At 39.2% G+C, this 14,612-nt stretch overlaps 2 protein-coding genes across 3 annotated transcripts; one reads left to right on the top strand and one right to left on the bottom strand.

Moving 5' to 3' along the window:
- The first annotated feature begins 1,204 nt into the window (after nucleotides 1–1,204).
- LOC107711064 (uncharacterized) lies at nucleotides 1,205–5,724 on the top strand. Its single transcript, XM_016515979.1, has 8 exons — nucleotides 1,205–1,247; nucleotides 1,756–1,806; nucleotides 2,773–3,105; nucleotides 3,196–3,507; nucleotides 3,708–4,043; nucleotides 4,351–4,478; nucleotides 4,599–4,779; nucleotides 5,327–5,724. The coding sequence occupies exons 1-8, from the start codon at nucleotides 1,226–1,228 to the stop codon at nucleotides 5,524–5,526; spliced, it is 1,563 nt and encodes a 520-aa protein (XP_016371465.1). The 5' UTR covers nucleotides 1,205–1,225; the 3' UTR covers nucleotides 5,527–5,724.
- Nucleotides 5,725–5,939: 215 nt separating this feature from the next.
- LOC107711067 (intermediate filament protein ON3-like) lies at nucleotides 5,940–11,844 on the bottom strand. 2 transcript variants are annotated; one of them, XM_016515982.1, is made up of 10 exons: nucleotides 11,299–11,844; nucleotides 9,433–9,641; nucleotides 9,280–9,340; nucleotides 9,082–9,177; nucleotides 8,819–8,983; nucleotides 8,604–8,729; nucleotides 8,296–8,516; nucleotides 8,119–8,183; nucleotides 7,912–8,023; nucleotides 5,940–6,937 (listed from the first exon to the last, which is right to left on the bottom strand). In XM_016515982.1, the coding sequence occupies exons 1-10, from the start codon at nucleotides 11,716–11,718 to the stop codon at nucleotides 6,913–6,915; spliced, it is 1,500 nt and encodes a 499-aa protein (XP_016371468.1). In that variant the 5' UTR covers nucleotides 11,719–11,844; the 3' UTR covers nucleotides 5,940–6,912. The 2 variants fall into 2 exon arrangements, with proteins under 2 accessions (XP_016371468.1, XP_016371467.1); XM_016515981.1 differs by lacking the exon at nucleotides 5,940–6,937 and having other exon boundaries at nucleotides 7,026–8,023.
- Between the last annotated feature and the right edge of the window lie 2,768 nt (nucleotides 11,845–14,612).

Genomic DNA, 14,612 nt, shown 5'->3' with positions numbered 1-14,612 from the left:
TTTCTTGACAAGCGGATGCGATGAGACCTGTTTTGCGGTTTGGTCAGGTGACAACATATACCCTGTTCACCTGCTAAAAAACATTTTTTGCAGCAACTGTACTCTCAGAAAAAGTACAATGCTTTCACTGGGGTAAGTACAAAAGCTATAAGGTACATTCTTGTAGAGGCAGTGGTTCTCAACTCTGTTCCTGAGGAGATCATTTGTATGTCTCTCTTGTCTAACACACTCAGTTCAGTTGATGGATTCTCTCCTAATGAGCTGATCTATCTGAATCAGGTGTGTTAAAGAAGGAAGACATACAAATAATAATGACAATGTATTATGTTTGTAAATATGTATGATCCATTGTAACATACTGTACATATGATTTAATAAACTATGTATGCCGTAGTACACAAAGATCTTATTGGCTTTCTCTTACCCTCTCTCCCACCTGTGTATCATCTCTGACAGCACTGCAGGGACAGACGTGAGGCTGAACAGTCAGTAATCTGCTCTCTCACAGTTATGCAACACAACCATGTGGAGAGCAGCAGTAAAACCATGCAGGATTAGAGATCTAGCCGTGTCACTCAGGTCAAGCAGAGGTCTCTGGCTAAGTTTGGGATCATGAGCCATGGCTACTAAAGGACATGCTCTAGCATCACTTTTGTAGTGATAAGATGTATATCAGCAAGGAGAGATCAATTCTGTGCACCCAATATAACAAAACATAACGACTAGATCTGAAATTAACTGAGTGGCCATAAAAGACAACATAACACTTTAGAATTAAGGAATTCACACCTAATAAATTTAAAAGAAAAATTGTTAGATATTTCTTTAAGATTTCTAATGTATGGACAGAGGTGTGTCAAAATAAATTAAGGCCAATTAGAAAAACAAGTTAATTGTACTAGAAAAAAAATATATGAAGTGTGCAAATAAAAATATTGAGGAGCTTAATTTAAGCTTTTATCAGCCTAATACAAAACAAAATAAGAATTAATAAATGTACATACTAAAACTTAAGATAAATAAAACTTTATCTCAAAATTCATTGAATTGTGTGCACACAATATAGTGGACTAAAAGACAAAATGTTACATCCTTTTTTTGTGGTCAATGAACTTCCTGTTAGGTAATGCAGTGTTTCACCAGTTGGAAAGTTCAGCTCTGCTCTGTTGTGAATTTAAGTAGTTTTCATTCTTGTAGTGCTGCAGTTTCATTTGCTGGTGTCAGGATGATTCTTCCCAACATAGGAGGTAAGGGTTTATTTAATTTACCTGATGTTTTTAAACTTATTGGAGTATAACTGGCTACTCTGAATTCCAATTAACTTTCTTCAGTTAATTATATTTACAGTAAATTGCAACTAACGGTATACATTAGAAGGTGTGAATCAGGGTACCTAGTTCTTCACAGTGAGAGAGAAAAAAAGTATTTATATCACTATTATTGTTTCTAAACATAGAACATAGAGTAAGCAGGACTGATCAGATTTAGACAGGTCGGTCTGGCCAGTGTAGAAATGTAGAAAACATTACTTTTCCCAATCTTGAGTTAATTTAATTCACAATAATACATGTTTGTAAAGTTAAAATGTATTTGCAAACAGCAGGCCTTAAAACTGTAAAATATAAACATATATTTTTAGTATATATCTGAGTTTAATGTCTTACATGTTGCACATTGCAACATGCATATTTCATGTACTTTAATTTGGGAAAATCCTGTTTTTCACAGTATATTGCAATCACTCTTTCTTCATAGCGCTAGCTGTGGTGTGCTGGATAATGTGTGTGAGAAACACAGCATCTCAGGGTAAGAATCATTCACCTACTCCTGTACATAAGCTGATACACACATACTGTATGTCCAGGTCAGTAGTATGAAGAAGGAAGTGCAGTTTTTTTTTCAGGGTCATATTACATTTATCTGTCATGTTGCTTGTAGAAGTATTCTCACTAACCTGTCCTGTTCATAAAAATACATTAACTAAAGGTTAATAAAGCTTGTTGGGATTCTTTAAAAAAAGTATATATACTGTGTCTGTAAAAACATGAATAGTCATTAAATCGGATGTGCAATAATAATAATCAGCTCATCATGCCTGCAGTAACATGTAACATGTTTTTTTTATGTTTTTGAAAGAAGTCTGTATTATTATTTTTTATAATAACTGTTTTGTATTTTAATATATTTTAAAATGTAATTTATTCCTGTGATGGCAAAGCAGATTTTTTAATTCAGCAACCAATACTCCAGTCTTCAGTGTCACATATGATCCTTCAGAAATCATTCTAATATGCTGATTTAGCGCTCATGACACATTTCATATTATTATCAATGTTGCACTGCTTTGTATTTGGAAACCATGATGCATATTCTTTGCTGAATAGAAAGAACAGAACTTATTTGAAATATAAATATTTTAGAACATTATAAATGTGTTTACTGTCACTTTTGACCAATTTAATGTGTCCTTGCTTATTAAAAATATACATTTATTTAAAGCATAATACAAAATACATTTGTTTTAAGCCAAAAAGTTTTACTCAAGAATTCATGTTTGATACAGTGTGACTGCAAATTGCCTGTTATGATTTGCTTTTATTTAGTGTTGTTTATAGGATTTGCTGACTATAATAATCGATTCGAAATGAACAAGCACATAGTAAACTAAATGAAAAGCTGCTGCAGAAATGCTGATCCAGTGTTGCTGTTGATAATAAGTGTTGTCCTCCCTTTTCTTTTTCTGTTCCATCTTATTCTGTCTCTCACCTCCAGCATATGCTCCAGCCCCTACATTCGGCTATCGATTCAGAATAAATGAAAGTAATATTGAGCTAAACTCTATAGTAGAGGTTGCTTGTGGCACCACTTGGAGTGCTCCGTATCCCATAACTGTGTCTGTGGGCAAGTTGGAAAGCCCCTCGCAGACCCCAGAAACCACAGAAGCCTGGGTGACATCTGAGGTCATCAGTCGATCAGATACAATATATTTCACAATCCCTGCGACGGCCAAGTATGAAGGAAAAATTGTGTGCTGGTACAAATCCACTCGAACTGACTCAAAGAATCCATATTCTGAATTAAGCAGCCCTATTACCTTAGTCGTATGTAAGTTTTATTAAGCATATGACTTAATGTATTATGTATTAGACATTTTCTACTGAAATGTCACTCTGTTTCTTTCTCTCTTTTTCCCAGCTGCCCTCTCTGATCCCAAAGTGACTGTGTACCCCTATCTTTTTCGTAAGGGTGAAAATTACACTGTACAGTGTGAATCAGCCTATAACCTAGCCACAAACTTCACATTGAGTCTGTATTACCGCATCCTCCCTGTCAGCCCTGGCACCAACTGGACCTTCGCTGGTTCACTGTTTCTCACAAATCACACTAGTATCGTTTTAAGACAGACGAATGCCGTTGTCCCAATAGAGTTTGCCTGCAGTATGGAGATGTTGTACAATGGAAAAGTCTTACATTCATCTCTGTCCAAAAGTGAGCAAGCCATCCCAGGTACAGAAGAGCAATGCATTCCCTTTTATTGTAGTGTTTATGTGTGTCCTTTCATTAATTAAATGAAATTATATACAGCATATATACAGTACCAAATCTGAGAATTTTAATTTCATTGATGTCTAGAAGAAACAATTGGCATCTGATTTGTGATACAAGTAAAGTGTGTATGTATATTTTCTTCCCTTGTGCTCCATTAGAAGAGCTTCCGGTTCGGCTCTGGGAGCAGGAACGTGGAGAGAGCTGTCTAGGATATCTGGATGTCACTCTCAAAGGCAAGTGGGAACCTGTTTGTCAGAAGGAAGTCGATACTGAAGCCGATTCATCTGCTGCTGCTGCCACGGCTGAAGTGGTGTGCAGGGAACTGGGATGTGGGCATGTGCTGAAGTGGGAAAGGCTTTTGGATGACAGACGGCAGTTCACACAGACAGTTGGTGGCATCAGATGCATTGGGAAAGAAAAAAAGATCAAAGATTGTCCAATGGAGGAAATTGAAGCTTGCAGACAGAGAGGCATGCTCTATATTATTTGCTCAGGTGAGACAGTTTGAGGTTAATTGTACAAAATTATTGCAATGACATATTACCAGAAAATGTTTTAAAGGCCCCATGAAATTACCTAATGCGTTTTAATTAACCATGATTTGTTTACTTGGTAGTCAGCTCCCGGTACTATTAGGGGGGAAAATGACTAAAATCAGTGTAGTGCAAAATTAATCCTCAACATTCCATCCTATTTGAAGAGAGAGTTTTAAAATGTGTTTTATTTCATGGGACCTGACTAATTCCCTCATGCTTTTTACCTTTCTAATAAATGTCTTCCTTTCACTCTCCACTTTGCCAGATGCATTGCCCCGTCCTAAACTGTATGTGGATACGTATGGTCCTAACCCCAAACTGTATGTCAGGGACAAAGAAAATGTGAAAATCTCCTGCTCCATCGACTCCGCTTATTTAAAATCAAAAGACTATGTAAATCACCCCATTCACACTTTTTCTGTTACACTGAATTGTTTTGTAATTACATTTCAAATAATGTTTTTGGTACATATACAGCAGGCGTCTTTTATACAGTCTTTCCTTCCTGTTTAGGGGTACTTAGAGTTTAGAAGGGATGGTGCTTATTTGAGTCAAAGTTACAGCACACCAGGCTTCCCAGAGTCTATCACACAGTATGCCCCAGTGCCTCAAGGAGAGTATGAATGTGTATTCCATCTTACGTCTTCAAAAATGAAACTAACGTCTCAGCCCAGCAATTCAGTCTTCATTTACAGTGAGTTCCTATAAACAACTAAATTTTTGATGCATAATAACTAAGATAAATGACTCTGTTACAGCACATTTTTGCATTAAGTCATAGTACTCTTTACCTCTTATCTATTGTTTAATGCAGAATTTTAACGAACAAACGTCAGGGGGCAGTGCTGAGCTACTACTTTAGACACACGTTAGGGCATTTTGCACTTTTAATGACATAATTTTTACATCATTAAAAAATTACCCCTAAAGAAAGAATAGACCACTGTCATATTAGTAGCCAAATTAAATGTGTTTATTTTAAATTGAGCAGGTCACCTCTTAAGAACTGACATGTTAAGATCAAAGGACAAGCTGAAATACTATTTGCTTCGTCTTGGCAAACCAAGATATGTTGAAGCCGCATTAGCAATGTTTTCTTATTGACACAATACTCATGTCCGCCATATTGCAAAGATCAAGGTCCTTAAAACTGGTTAAAAACTGAACTTTGACTGTGCCCCTAAATATTTTCTTTTTTTTTTAAAACTTAACTGATGTCCATTTGTGTTTGTATTTTGCAGTATACAATCCAGTGCCAATTGTTGCAGGTGTTCTCACAACTGCTCTTGGGTTAGCAATTCTGGTGTATATTTGTAAATACAGAACCGCGGCACAAGAGGTACAGCCCAATGAATTTCCACAGACCAATGCTGAAAATCCAGATAACAATGCCAGCTACCCACCTCAACAACTGCAAGCCAAAGAAATTGAATCTGTTTAAATTCTTCCGACAACCTTCCACATTAAATATAATGTTTGATAAATATTGAAAAAGGCCAAAAGGTAAATTAATTTTGCAATGCGGTTGTACTGAAAATGTTCATGAGAAGAGAATATTTAGATATCAAAGGTAATGCAACTAAAATTGTATGATGAAAATTAACTAACCTACTGTAGTGTTATAAGATAATTAAGAATAAGGGAGTTCTTCATAAAGTGGATCAACTTTATTGTAATTATTATATTACATTTATCTGTTTTAATCCAATTTTTTTTTTTAATTCTGTCTTTAGTTTCTCTTGTGGTTCCATTGTCTAATTTTTTATCCAGATGTAGTTCTTTGATAATAAAATTGCCCATAATTGGTGAAAACATTTCAACATTTCAAGCAACAAAGACAAATCAAGACAAAACTTGTAGTCTCAGATTTATTGTATTCAGATATTAAGTTGGTGTCAAGTCAATCAATACAAAATAAATCTGGTTGAACATGGTTTCATTTTTGTAGCTTTTTTTTGCCATTTATAAAAGGGACTGTGAAATACGCTTTGGAAGCAGTTTGAATAAAGGGGAAAGTCTAAGGTAGTACAGTCACAACACAGTAAATGAAGCTCTTCTCTTTCAACTGGGCAAGTACACAAAGTTTAGGAGGGATGGTCCATGGAAATGCCATTGTGCCTGTTTTTTTGCTGTAACAGATCTCCCTTGAATATGAGGTAACTGGACATTGGAAGCCCACAAGTCATTGTCATCAGTTACAGGCTGACAGTATTGTACTTTTTACAGCAAATAGGTAAACTAACACTGACAGCCATTGCATAATGACAAAAGTCATATTCGTCAACAAAAATACAGCAGGGAGCTTGTAACGACACAAAACATTCAACCAGGACTTTCAGGACCTGTATAGCACATCCCTGATCCAGTGAAACCATGGTACTGCTTGTGGTTATGCTAATGAGACTGAAATCCTATTGTTGTGAAGGGCCTAAATGGCTTCAGTGGTTTCTATGTGTATATAGTTCACTCAAGTCTCACTTTCCCCATATATATCAGTGCAGAAATAAAACAATTCAGTGACTGGGAGCACATATTCTCTGTTACATTCTTTCTGGTGTCATTTTAGTGTAGTTGGGTTGATGATTTAAAATGGCAGTGATGCCACCAGACAAGAGATGTATGTTATGTGTATCTACCATCAACGCACAGAGCAACCTAAAACTTATTTTATGTTTAAGAAATCATTGTCCTCATCTCCTCATTAACAGGGGATATCTGTCTGGCTAGAATATAGCACCATAGATTATTTGAGTTGTAAGAAGGTTCAGAGTGATCTAGTTGCAGGTAAGGAAGATAGGATGCCGGGTTGGGTTGGGGGCGCTTCTCCTTAATAGCGTTTACTGCTGACACTGGTGACGCTGGTTTTGTGTCAAGTCAATCAATACAAAATAAATCTGGTTGAACATGGTTTCATTTTTGTAGCTTTTTTTTGCCATTTATAAAAGGGACTGTGAAATACGCTTTGGAAGCAGTTTGAATAAAGGGGAAAGTCTAAGGTAGTACAGTCACAACACAGTAAATGAAGCTCTTCTCTTTCAACTGGGCAAGTACACAAAGTTTAGGAGGGATGGTCCATGGAAATGCCATTGTGCCTGTTTTTTTGCTGTAACAGATCTCCCTTGAATATGAGGTAACTGGACATTGGAAGCCCACAAGTCATTGTCATCAGTTACAGGCTGACAGTATTGTACTTTTTACAGCAAATAGGTAAACTAACACTGACAGCCATTGCATAATGACAAAAGTCATATTCGTCAACAAAAATACAGCAGGGAGCTTGTAACGACACAAAACATTCAACCAGGACTTTCAGGACCTGTATAGCACATCCCTGATCCAGTGAAACCATGGTACTGCTTGTGGTTATGCTAATGAGACTGAAATCCTATTGTTGTGAAGGGCCTAAATGGCTTCAGTGGTTTCTATGTGTATATAGTTCACTCAAGTCTCACTTTCCCCATATATATCAGTGCAGAAATAAAACAATTCAGTGACTGGGAGCACATATTCTCTGTTACATTCTTTCTGGTGTCATTTTAGTGTAGTTGGGTTGATGATTTAAAATGGCAGTGATGCCACCAGACAAGAGATGTATGTTATGTGTATCTACCATCAACGCACAGAGCAACCTAAAACTTATTTTATGTTTAAGAAATCATTGTCCTCATCTCCTCATTAACAGGGGATATCTGTCTGGCTAGAATATAGCACCATAGATTATTTGAGTTGTAAGAAGGTTCAGAGTGATCTAGTTGCAGGTAAGGAAGATAGGATGCCGGGTTGGGTTGGGGGCGCTTCTCCTTAATAGCGTTTACTGCTGACACTGGTGACGCTGGTTTTGCTGATGGAGCTACCACCATATCCTGATCCACCACCATATCCTGAAGCACCACCGTAGCCACCGCCATAGCCAAATCCAGCGCCGCTACCAGAGAAACCTGCAGGAGAAAGAAAGTTTTAGACACGTATCCAACCTGGAGAATGAGATTCTAAGAAAGATGAGAGATTCAGAGAAACAGAGAGAGTTATTTACCAGATGAGAGACCTCCAGAGGTCTGCTGCACATGAATGGTGGCTGAAGCTCCACCGCTGGACAGTCTGAGTAAAGAAGACAACAGATTTGCTTAGTGATGTTTTTTCAAACCTTAAGGTTTGTCGAAAAGATTTGAGAGTGTAAATATCAACGCAATATTCTTTAAAAACTTCCTACCTGCTCTCCTCTCCTTCCAGCAGCTTTCTGTAGGTGGCGATCTCAATGTCCAGGGCCAGTTTGACGTTCATGAGCTCCTGGTACTCGCGCACCTGGCGGGCCATGTCTTGCTTGGCCCTCTGGAGGGCTTCCTCGAGCTCTCTGATACGGAGCTTGGCGTCCTTCACTGCCAGCTCTCCACGCTCCTCAGCCTCAGCGATTTGAGCCTCCAAGTTGGCACGCTAAAGTGACAATAACATACATAAAGTCAGCCTCTTTACATAAACAGTATGTGAACCATTTATGTATCAACCCTTGCTCATCATTACCTGTCCCTTGACGGCATCAATCTCGTTCTGCAGGCGGGCGATCATGCGGGTGAGTTCTGCGATCTCAGACTTGGTTGAGCGGAGGTCCTCCCCGTACTGACCAGCAGAGGACTGCATCTCCTCAAACTGTAACATAAATATTGACACAAATGAGCACTTGCGTGGCCACAGATGAGGTGATCTTCAAGAGTTGAAGCTATGAGAGCTTGACCGACCTTCTGTTTGTACCAGCTCTCTGCTTCGGCACGACTGCGGTTGGCGATGTCCTCATACTGAGCACGAACTTCAGCCACAATGGAGTCCATGTCCAGGTTTCTGCTGTTGTCCATCTCCACAATAACTGATGTGTCCTTGATCTGAGACTGGAGCTCACGCAGTTCCTGCAAATGCAGACCAAACAATCAGTAAATTACCTACCCTTACAAAGCAGCACTACTAACAAATTTTGGTTGGCCAAACACAACAGAATTGAACTTACAGTCTCATAGACTGCCCTGAGGAAGTTGATCTCATCCTGAAGAGCATCAACCTTGGCCTCAAGCTCAACCTTGTTCATGTAGGCTGCATCAACATCCTAAAAGAAAATGAAAGGACATTATACCCTATTGCTGTTACAAAAAACCTTAATGGAGTGAAAAAGGTAAGTCTTTTAAAGAAAAAGATAAATGGTCTTCACCTTCTTGAGCAGAACAAACTCATTCTCTACTGAAGCACGCTTGTTGATCTCATCTTCGTACCTGTTTAAAGAAAGGAAATGTGAGTAAATCTATTCTGTTTTCAGTGGGGTTTGTTTTCCATCAGATCATTCAATTTCAAAATTACAACTCACTTGTTCTTGAAGTCCTCAACCAGGCCCTGCATGTTCCTCAGCTCTCCTTCCAGCTTCATCTTCTCATTTCCCAGGCCATCGAGCTGTCTGCGCAGGTTAGAAATGTAGGCCTCAAACATAGCGTCGATGTTGGAGCGGGTGGTGGTCTGTTCCTGGAGGAGACTCCATTTGGTCTCCAGCATCTTGTTCTGCTGTTCCAGGAAACGCACCTATGGAAACAAAGAAATAATTTTGTGGGTTTTATTTGAAGATTTTCACTTTCAAGCTCCTTGGAGGTTAACAATGTAGTTGAGTAAGACTGCATTTTGAAAAAAAAGTAGTGAATGAATGAATAAATGAAGTGGATTGATGGTTTTGTCTGTCTTGTATGACTCCTTTGTAGTCCTAGCTCTTTAAGTCTCTTTGTGCACGCTCTCTGGAAGCATTGTTTAAGGGAATACAAATGACCATGAGTCATTTTAGCAGGCATTTTTCTGCAGGGTGGAGTGAGGGAAGGGGGGAAGGGAAGGTGAAAGTGGACTGACTGGGTGTGGCAGTGCTGCGCACAAGCTACAAACTCCTAGACTGGAAAAAACTTCCAGTAATGGCCTCGCCCCAAACCTGCATTGCTTCACAAATAAAACAGAGCAACAATATCAGAGAAACAAGACATACCTGCAACACCCTAAGGCAGGTTTTGTGTGTGGTCTTTGGAGATCAGACATATATGACAGCACCTGTCTAGCTCATAATCTACTAAACTTGTCTTCATACATTTTTTTTTTTAGATGTATGCAACCTTGATGTACCATGGAAATATTAGTGCACTTTTCCTTAAGACTTCTTCATTTAATTATCTTACATTAACAATGATTTACATTTCCCTGTTATCTTAAACCTCAGAAAAAGTTCAAAGGCATTTATTGGCATAGTCTTTGACCTGTAACCTGCTAGAAAGTTATAAAGCAGAGTAAAAGTTTGGAGCGTCTGGTGGCTATGGTCCTGATGACTCATCCTGGTCACACACTGCCTACTGCAAATTCTCCCACAGGCACTAAAAAATAAAGGTGTGTGTGTGTGTGTGTGTGTGTGTGTGTATGTGCTGACTGCATGGCCTTCAGGGTGTGTCTTCTGTCCACATTTGCTCAGAAAGTTGTGAAGTGTTTGTTTGCAGCCAAATATGGGTGTAACATACAGTTGACTAAGGTTTTTTTTTTTTTTTTTTTTTAAAGAGAATGAAATAAAAAAAATATACGTCACAAATGGATATGAATGACAATTTCAATTTTGTGTGCAATTTTTGTGGCGTAATAAAGTCTAGACTTTGGACTACACACACTGGATTCATCTAGCACACTCTATATACAGTATGTGTGTATCTATGACTCACATGGTTGCTAGGTTATTAAACTCCACCCATATTTGGATAGCCTCAGTCATGGGTTTCTGAGGACTTTTTTCCAAGGCTATAGCCATACTTAGAGAGATCTAGTACAAATGATTTAACATTTACTTTAGCTGATTAGCCTATTACTACTGCTTTGCTTGTACTGCCCGATTAGTAAAGATACGGGCTCTGGTGTAATCAGATGAAACTTTTGCATCTATGAAAAATACTTAGCTTGCAGATATGCTGAAAGAAAGCTGTTGTGCAAGAGAACACATTTTTAAGTGTCACTCAGTTTTTTACAGCTGCAAGCTATTATGGTGTGTAGTAATACTAAAGGCATCCAGTGTTAAGACTCACTCGTTCAAAGGTCATACCTAGTAATAAAATGAGAATTCTGTATTTGAATGCACTACAGGCACAGTGCACAGCAATATCATTATGCAGATTTGCATGATATGTAAAAGTCAGTGTTATTTTAAGAGAGACCGAATACTCACTTTGTCAATGAAGGAGGCGAAGCGGTTGTTGAGGGTCTTGATCTGCTCTTTCTCCTGAGTGCGGACAGCCTGAATCGTGGGGTCAATTTCCAGGTTGAGGGGGGCCAACAGGCTCTGGTTGACGGTTACAGCGGTGATGGGAGGTGGAATGAAGCCACCACCGAGACCTCCACCAAGACCACCACCGTAGCCTCCACTCATGCTGCTGCTGCTGAAGTTGTAGCTGCCACCTCCAGCACCGAATCCTGCACCGAAGCCTGGACCGGCACCCACACCAGATCTCCTGACACTGGACACAGTGCTGACCCTGCTAGAGCCGGCGGGAAGTGCGTAGGCTGACTGGCTGGAGTAGCCAGACTTCCTGATGGAGCCACCACCACCACCACCGATGCTGTAGCTGATAGACCTGGTGCTTGACATGGTGCCTGTGTCTTTGAGTTGCTGAGAAGGAGGTACGAGAGTGCTCTCTGAGAGAGGAGTGGAGGAGGTTGCTCACAAAGGAGAGTCAAAGTCCCTCTGCGTGTCTCTCTGCAGCTGGCTGACCCATTTTATACACACGCTCAGGAGGTGGAGCCGCCTGCTCACACACATACACTCGCATACAGATGCACTCTGACACACACCCTACCTGTTAGACAGGTACAGAGAGAAAGTGACAAGATAAATGGTGTCATACCCAGCCCCGGGCTTCGCCTCAGGTGGAGTAAGAAAACAGGAGGAGAGGCAGAGACTTGAAGACAGACATTTCAGTAGAAACTCAGAAGAAAAATTAAGAGAAGACAGTGTAGCTCTCACAGGCTGCCAGCGGGTGTGTTTCTGCCTCAGTATCTGGTTGGCTGAGCAGTCGTAGAGAGCGAGTTAACCTCTGCTCTTTTCAGCAGGGTGGGGATTGAAGCAAATTTCACATTTATGAATGGCCTTTTTCCATCTACTTTTGCCAGTGTTTGGAACCAGCAGGGCTTTTTCCTCCCCAAGATCTGAAGAGTTGCATTGTTGAGATTAACAAGGGGAAAAAAGAACAGGCAACTCATTTTCCATCTGTACTGATGTTGGAAAATGTGCACACACACTTCTGCAAAGTAGCTAACGCAGATAATGTGTTCTATGGCACTAAACTCCACCATACGTGTGTATATATGTGTGTTTGAGGTGGAGCAAAATGGTGTGATAGAGCTGTGGAAAAACAACGAGAAATGTTGCCACAAAAATACAGTACACTTAGCTCTACCTGGAAACTTCTTCAGGATTCTTTCCACATCCTGCATAGTCAGACCATTTCTCATTTGTAGTTCAAGTCAACATGATAAGCCAACTGCTGGGTGTCACAGCCAGCGCTGGTGGGCATTCATAGTATTACACAAGCATCTACAACTATCATGACACTATGATAGTATAAAGCAGGTGTGAAAGGTGTGAGATCATTGCATGGCAATCATCGCTTTGTATGTTTGTGATGAGTGTTTGTGATAAGTAATAAGCTCCAGCTATGTCTCTAGTAATGGCTGCACAAGCTCCTTTAAAGACGTCAGACATACAAGGGAAGGAAAGGCAAGAAAATGCATGTCCGGGCTGAATCTCCGGGACATTGTGGAGAGGGTTTACTGCAGCAAACCATTACAGTAATCAGACAAGGATTTGGCCAGGGGTTTGGCCGGAGTGTCTGCAGTATGATTTTGGGCATTATTCATGTGCACACATATTAGGGTGCATGCATGTTTTTGTATCTGAGTTTATCTGATCTGATGTTAAGGTGTATTATGAGTATTTTCCAAAGTGTATGTAATTTGCTCCTAACAACATTTTAAGTGGTTGCAATCAATTTAAATAAACAAATTTTGTTGAGTTAGTCAATTAAATTTGTTTATTTAAATGTAGCTAAAATAAATTGATTGCAACCACTTACCTTAAAAAAATGTAGTAAATTCAATGAATAATTTTTTTCAGTGCAGGTTTGATGATGAGAGATAAAGATCTGTAGCGTCTGGCACATTCCTAGTTTAAGAACTGATGACAAGAACGGACACACCCTTTATTTGGATCATCAACTGACTTACCTCACTGAAAAAAACCTTTGAAATTATGCTTTAAAATGCTAAAAAATGAACATCTGGATTAACATATAGCACCGACTGGACCCACACTTGAATACTTTTTCCAATGCGGTTTTATTTGAGTAAGAGCAGTTCAGATCTACTTTGTCACATTCTTCACAAAAAAAAAAAAAAGACTAAGGTATGCGGCCAGGCCACCTGTCAGTCACGAGGGTGGAATCATTTTTGCACCGTATTTGCAGATCAAACAGTGGCGGTGCAGAACAGAACATCTTCTGATATGTATTTTAATGGCACCCAATAGTCTAGATGTGATAGAATGAAGCTGAAATCTTGTTTTTAATACAATTTAGTCCAGTTAGAGTAGTATCTCTGAAGGGGATTAACAAGAGAAACATACTAAACAGCTGTTTGCATTTTAAAAGCATGCAAAACAAAAGTCAACAGAAGAAAACCACAACTGAACAGAACATTCATTAATTAGAATTTTTAATAATGCATGGGGGGGATGGGATTGTTATTACTTTTTCATTGTCCTTTTCATCGACGATACATTCAGTATTTCCATTTCAAACCACTTTGAAAAGGAATCGTTATTTTAGGTGTTCTTTCACATTAAGCATTTGCAGCAATATACAGAAATAATTACTTTAAAACTCTACAAATAGATCTTTCACATTTTTAAAACTGATCACTAAACAACGAGATCATCTACTGCTAAATGTTGCACACCTGGATTAACATGCCTTTTAGAGGCCTGTTCACTTGCCTGGGGGACTTTGCTGTGGTATGTCTGTTTTGCATGTAAGACTGCCTTGAAGCTACCAGGCCAGGATCAGCAGGTTTTATACGTCTTGTATTTGGTAAATGAGGTATGTTGAAATTTAGACAGTATCATGCCAAAATGACATTGTTTTGTAAAGACATGTTTGGGACTTGAAAAGAAAGGGGCTTCTTAAGAAGGAAGGCCTGCATCAACAAACTGGATCCAACTCACATTTACTGCGTGAAGTAAATCTTCTTACCCAATAAACAAACCCAGGTTCCAAGAGAAGAGACTCAATTAACTCAATTCTAAGAATTCAAGTGAATGAAACCAGTCGGGTCTGTATTTCCAGACTATGGTGGACTGAAGCCCACTCCCATGATGTGCTACACCCGTCCCAGTTCGGCAGAACTTGCCTTCTTAAGAAACAACAAATAAAAATTTAATGTCACGAATTACACACATTCCATCCACCCAAAGTTGCTATTGTCTAACTT

Source organism: Sinocyclocheilus rhinocerous, unplaced genomic scaffold (assembly GCF_001515625.1).
Source record: "Sinocyclocheilus rhinocerous isolate Xijiao unplaced genomic scaffold, SAMN03320098_v1.1 scaffold85, whole genome shotgun sequence".
NCBI lineage: Eukaryota > Metazoa > Chordata > Actinopteri > Cypriniformes > Cyprinidae > Sinocyclocheilus > Sinocyclocheilus rhinocerous.
This window is presented reverse-complemented; position numbering and strand designations above follow the sequence as displayed.

Bases quoted from the DNA above. Each gene is read 5' to 3' on its own strand.
- LOC107711067 (XM_016515982.1), bottom strand. From the start codon at position 11,718: ATGTCAAGCACCAGGTCTATCAGCTACAGCATCGGTGGTGGTGGTGGT. The intron at 9,341-9,432 runs GTGAGTTGTAAT...TTCTTTAAACAG, and splicing joins GTTGAGGACTTCAAGAACAA to GTACGAAGATGAGATCAACA. The intron at 8,730-8,818 runs GTCGGTCAAGCT...TTTATGTTACAG, and splicing joins AGAGCTGGTACAAACAGAAG to TTTGAGGAGATGCAGTCCTC.
- LOC107711064 (XM_016515979.1), top strand. From the start codon at position 1,226: ATGATTCTTCCCAACATAGGAG. The intron at 3,508-3,707 runs GTACAGAAGAGC...GTGCTCCATTAG, and splicing joins AAGTGAGCAAGCCATCCCAG to AAGAGCTTCCGGTTCGGCTC. The intron at 4,780-5,326 runs GTGAGTTCCTAT...TGTATTTTGCAG, and splicing joins CAATTCAGTCTTCATTTACA to TATACAATCCAGTGCCAATT.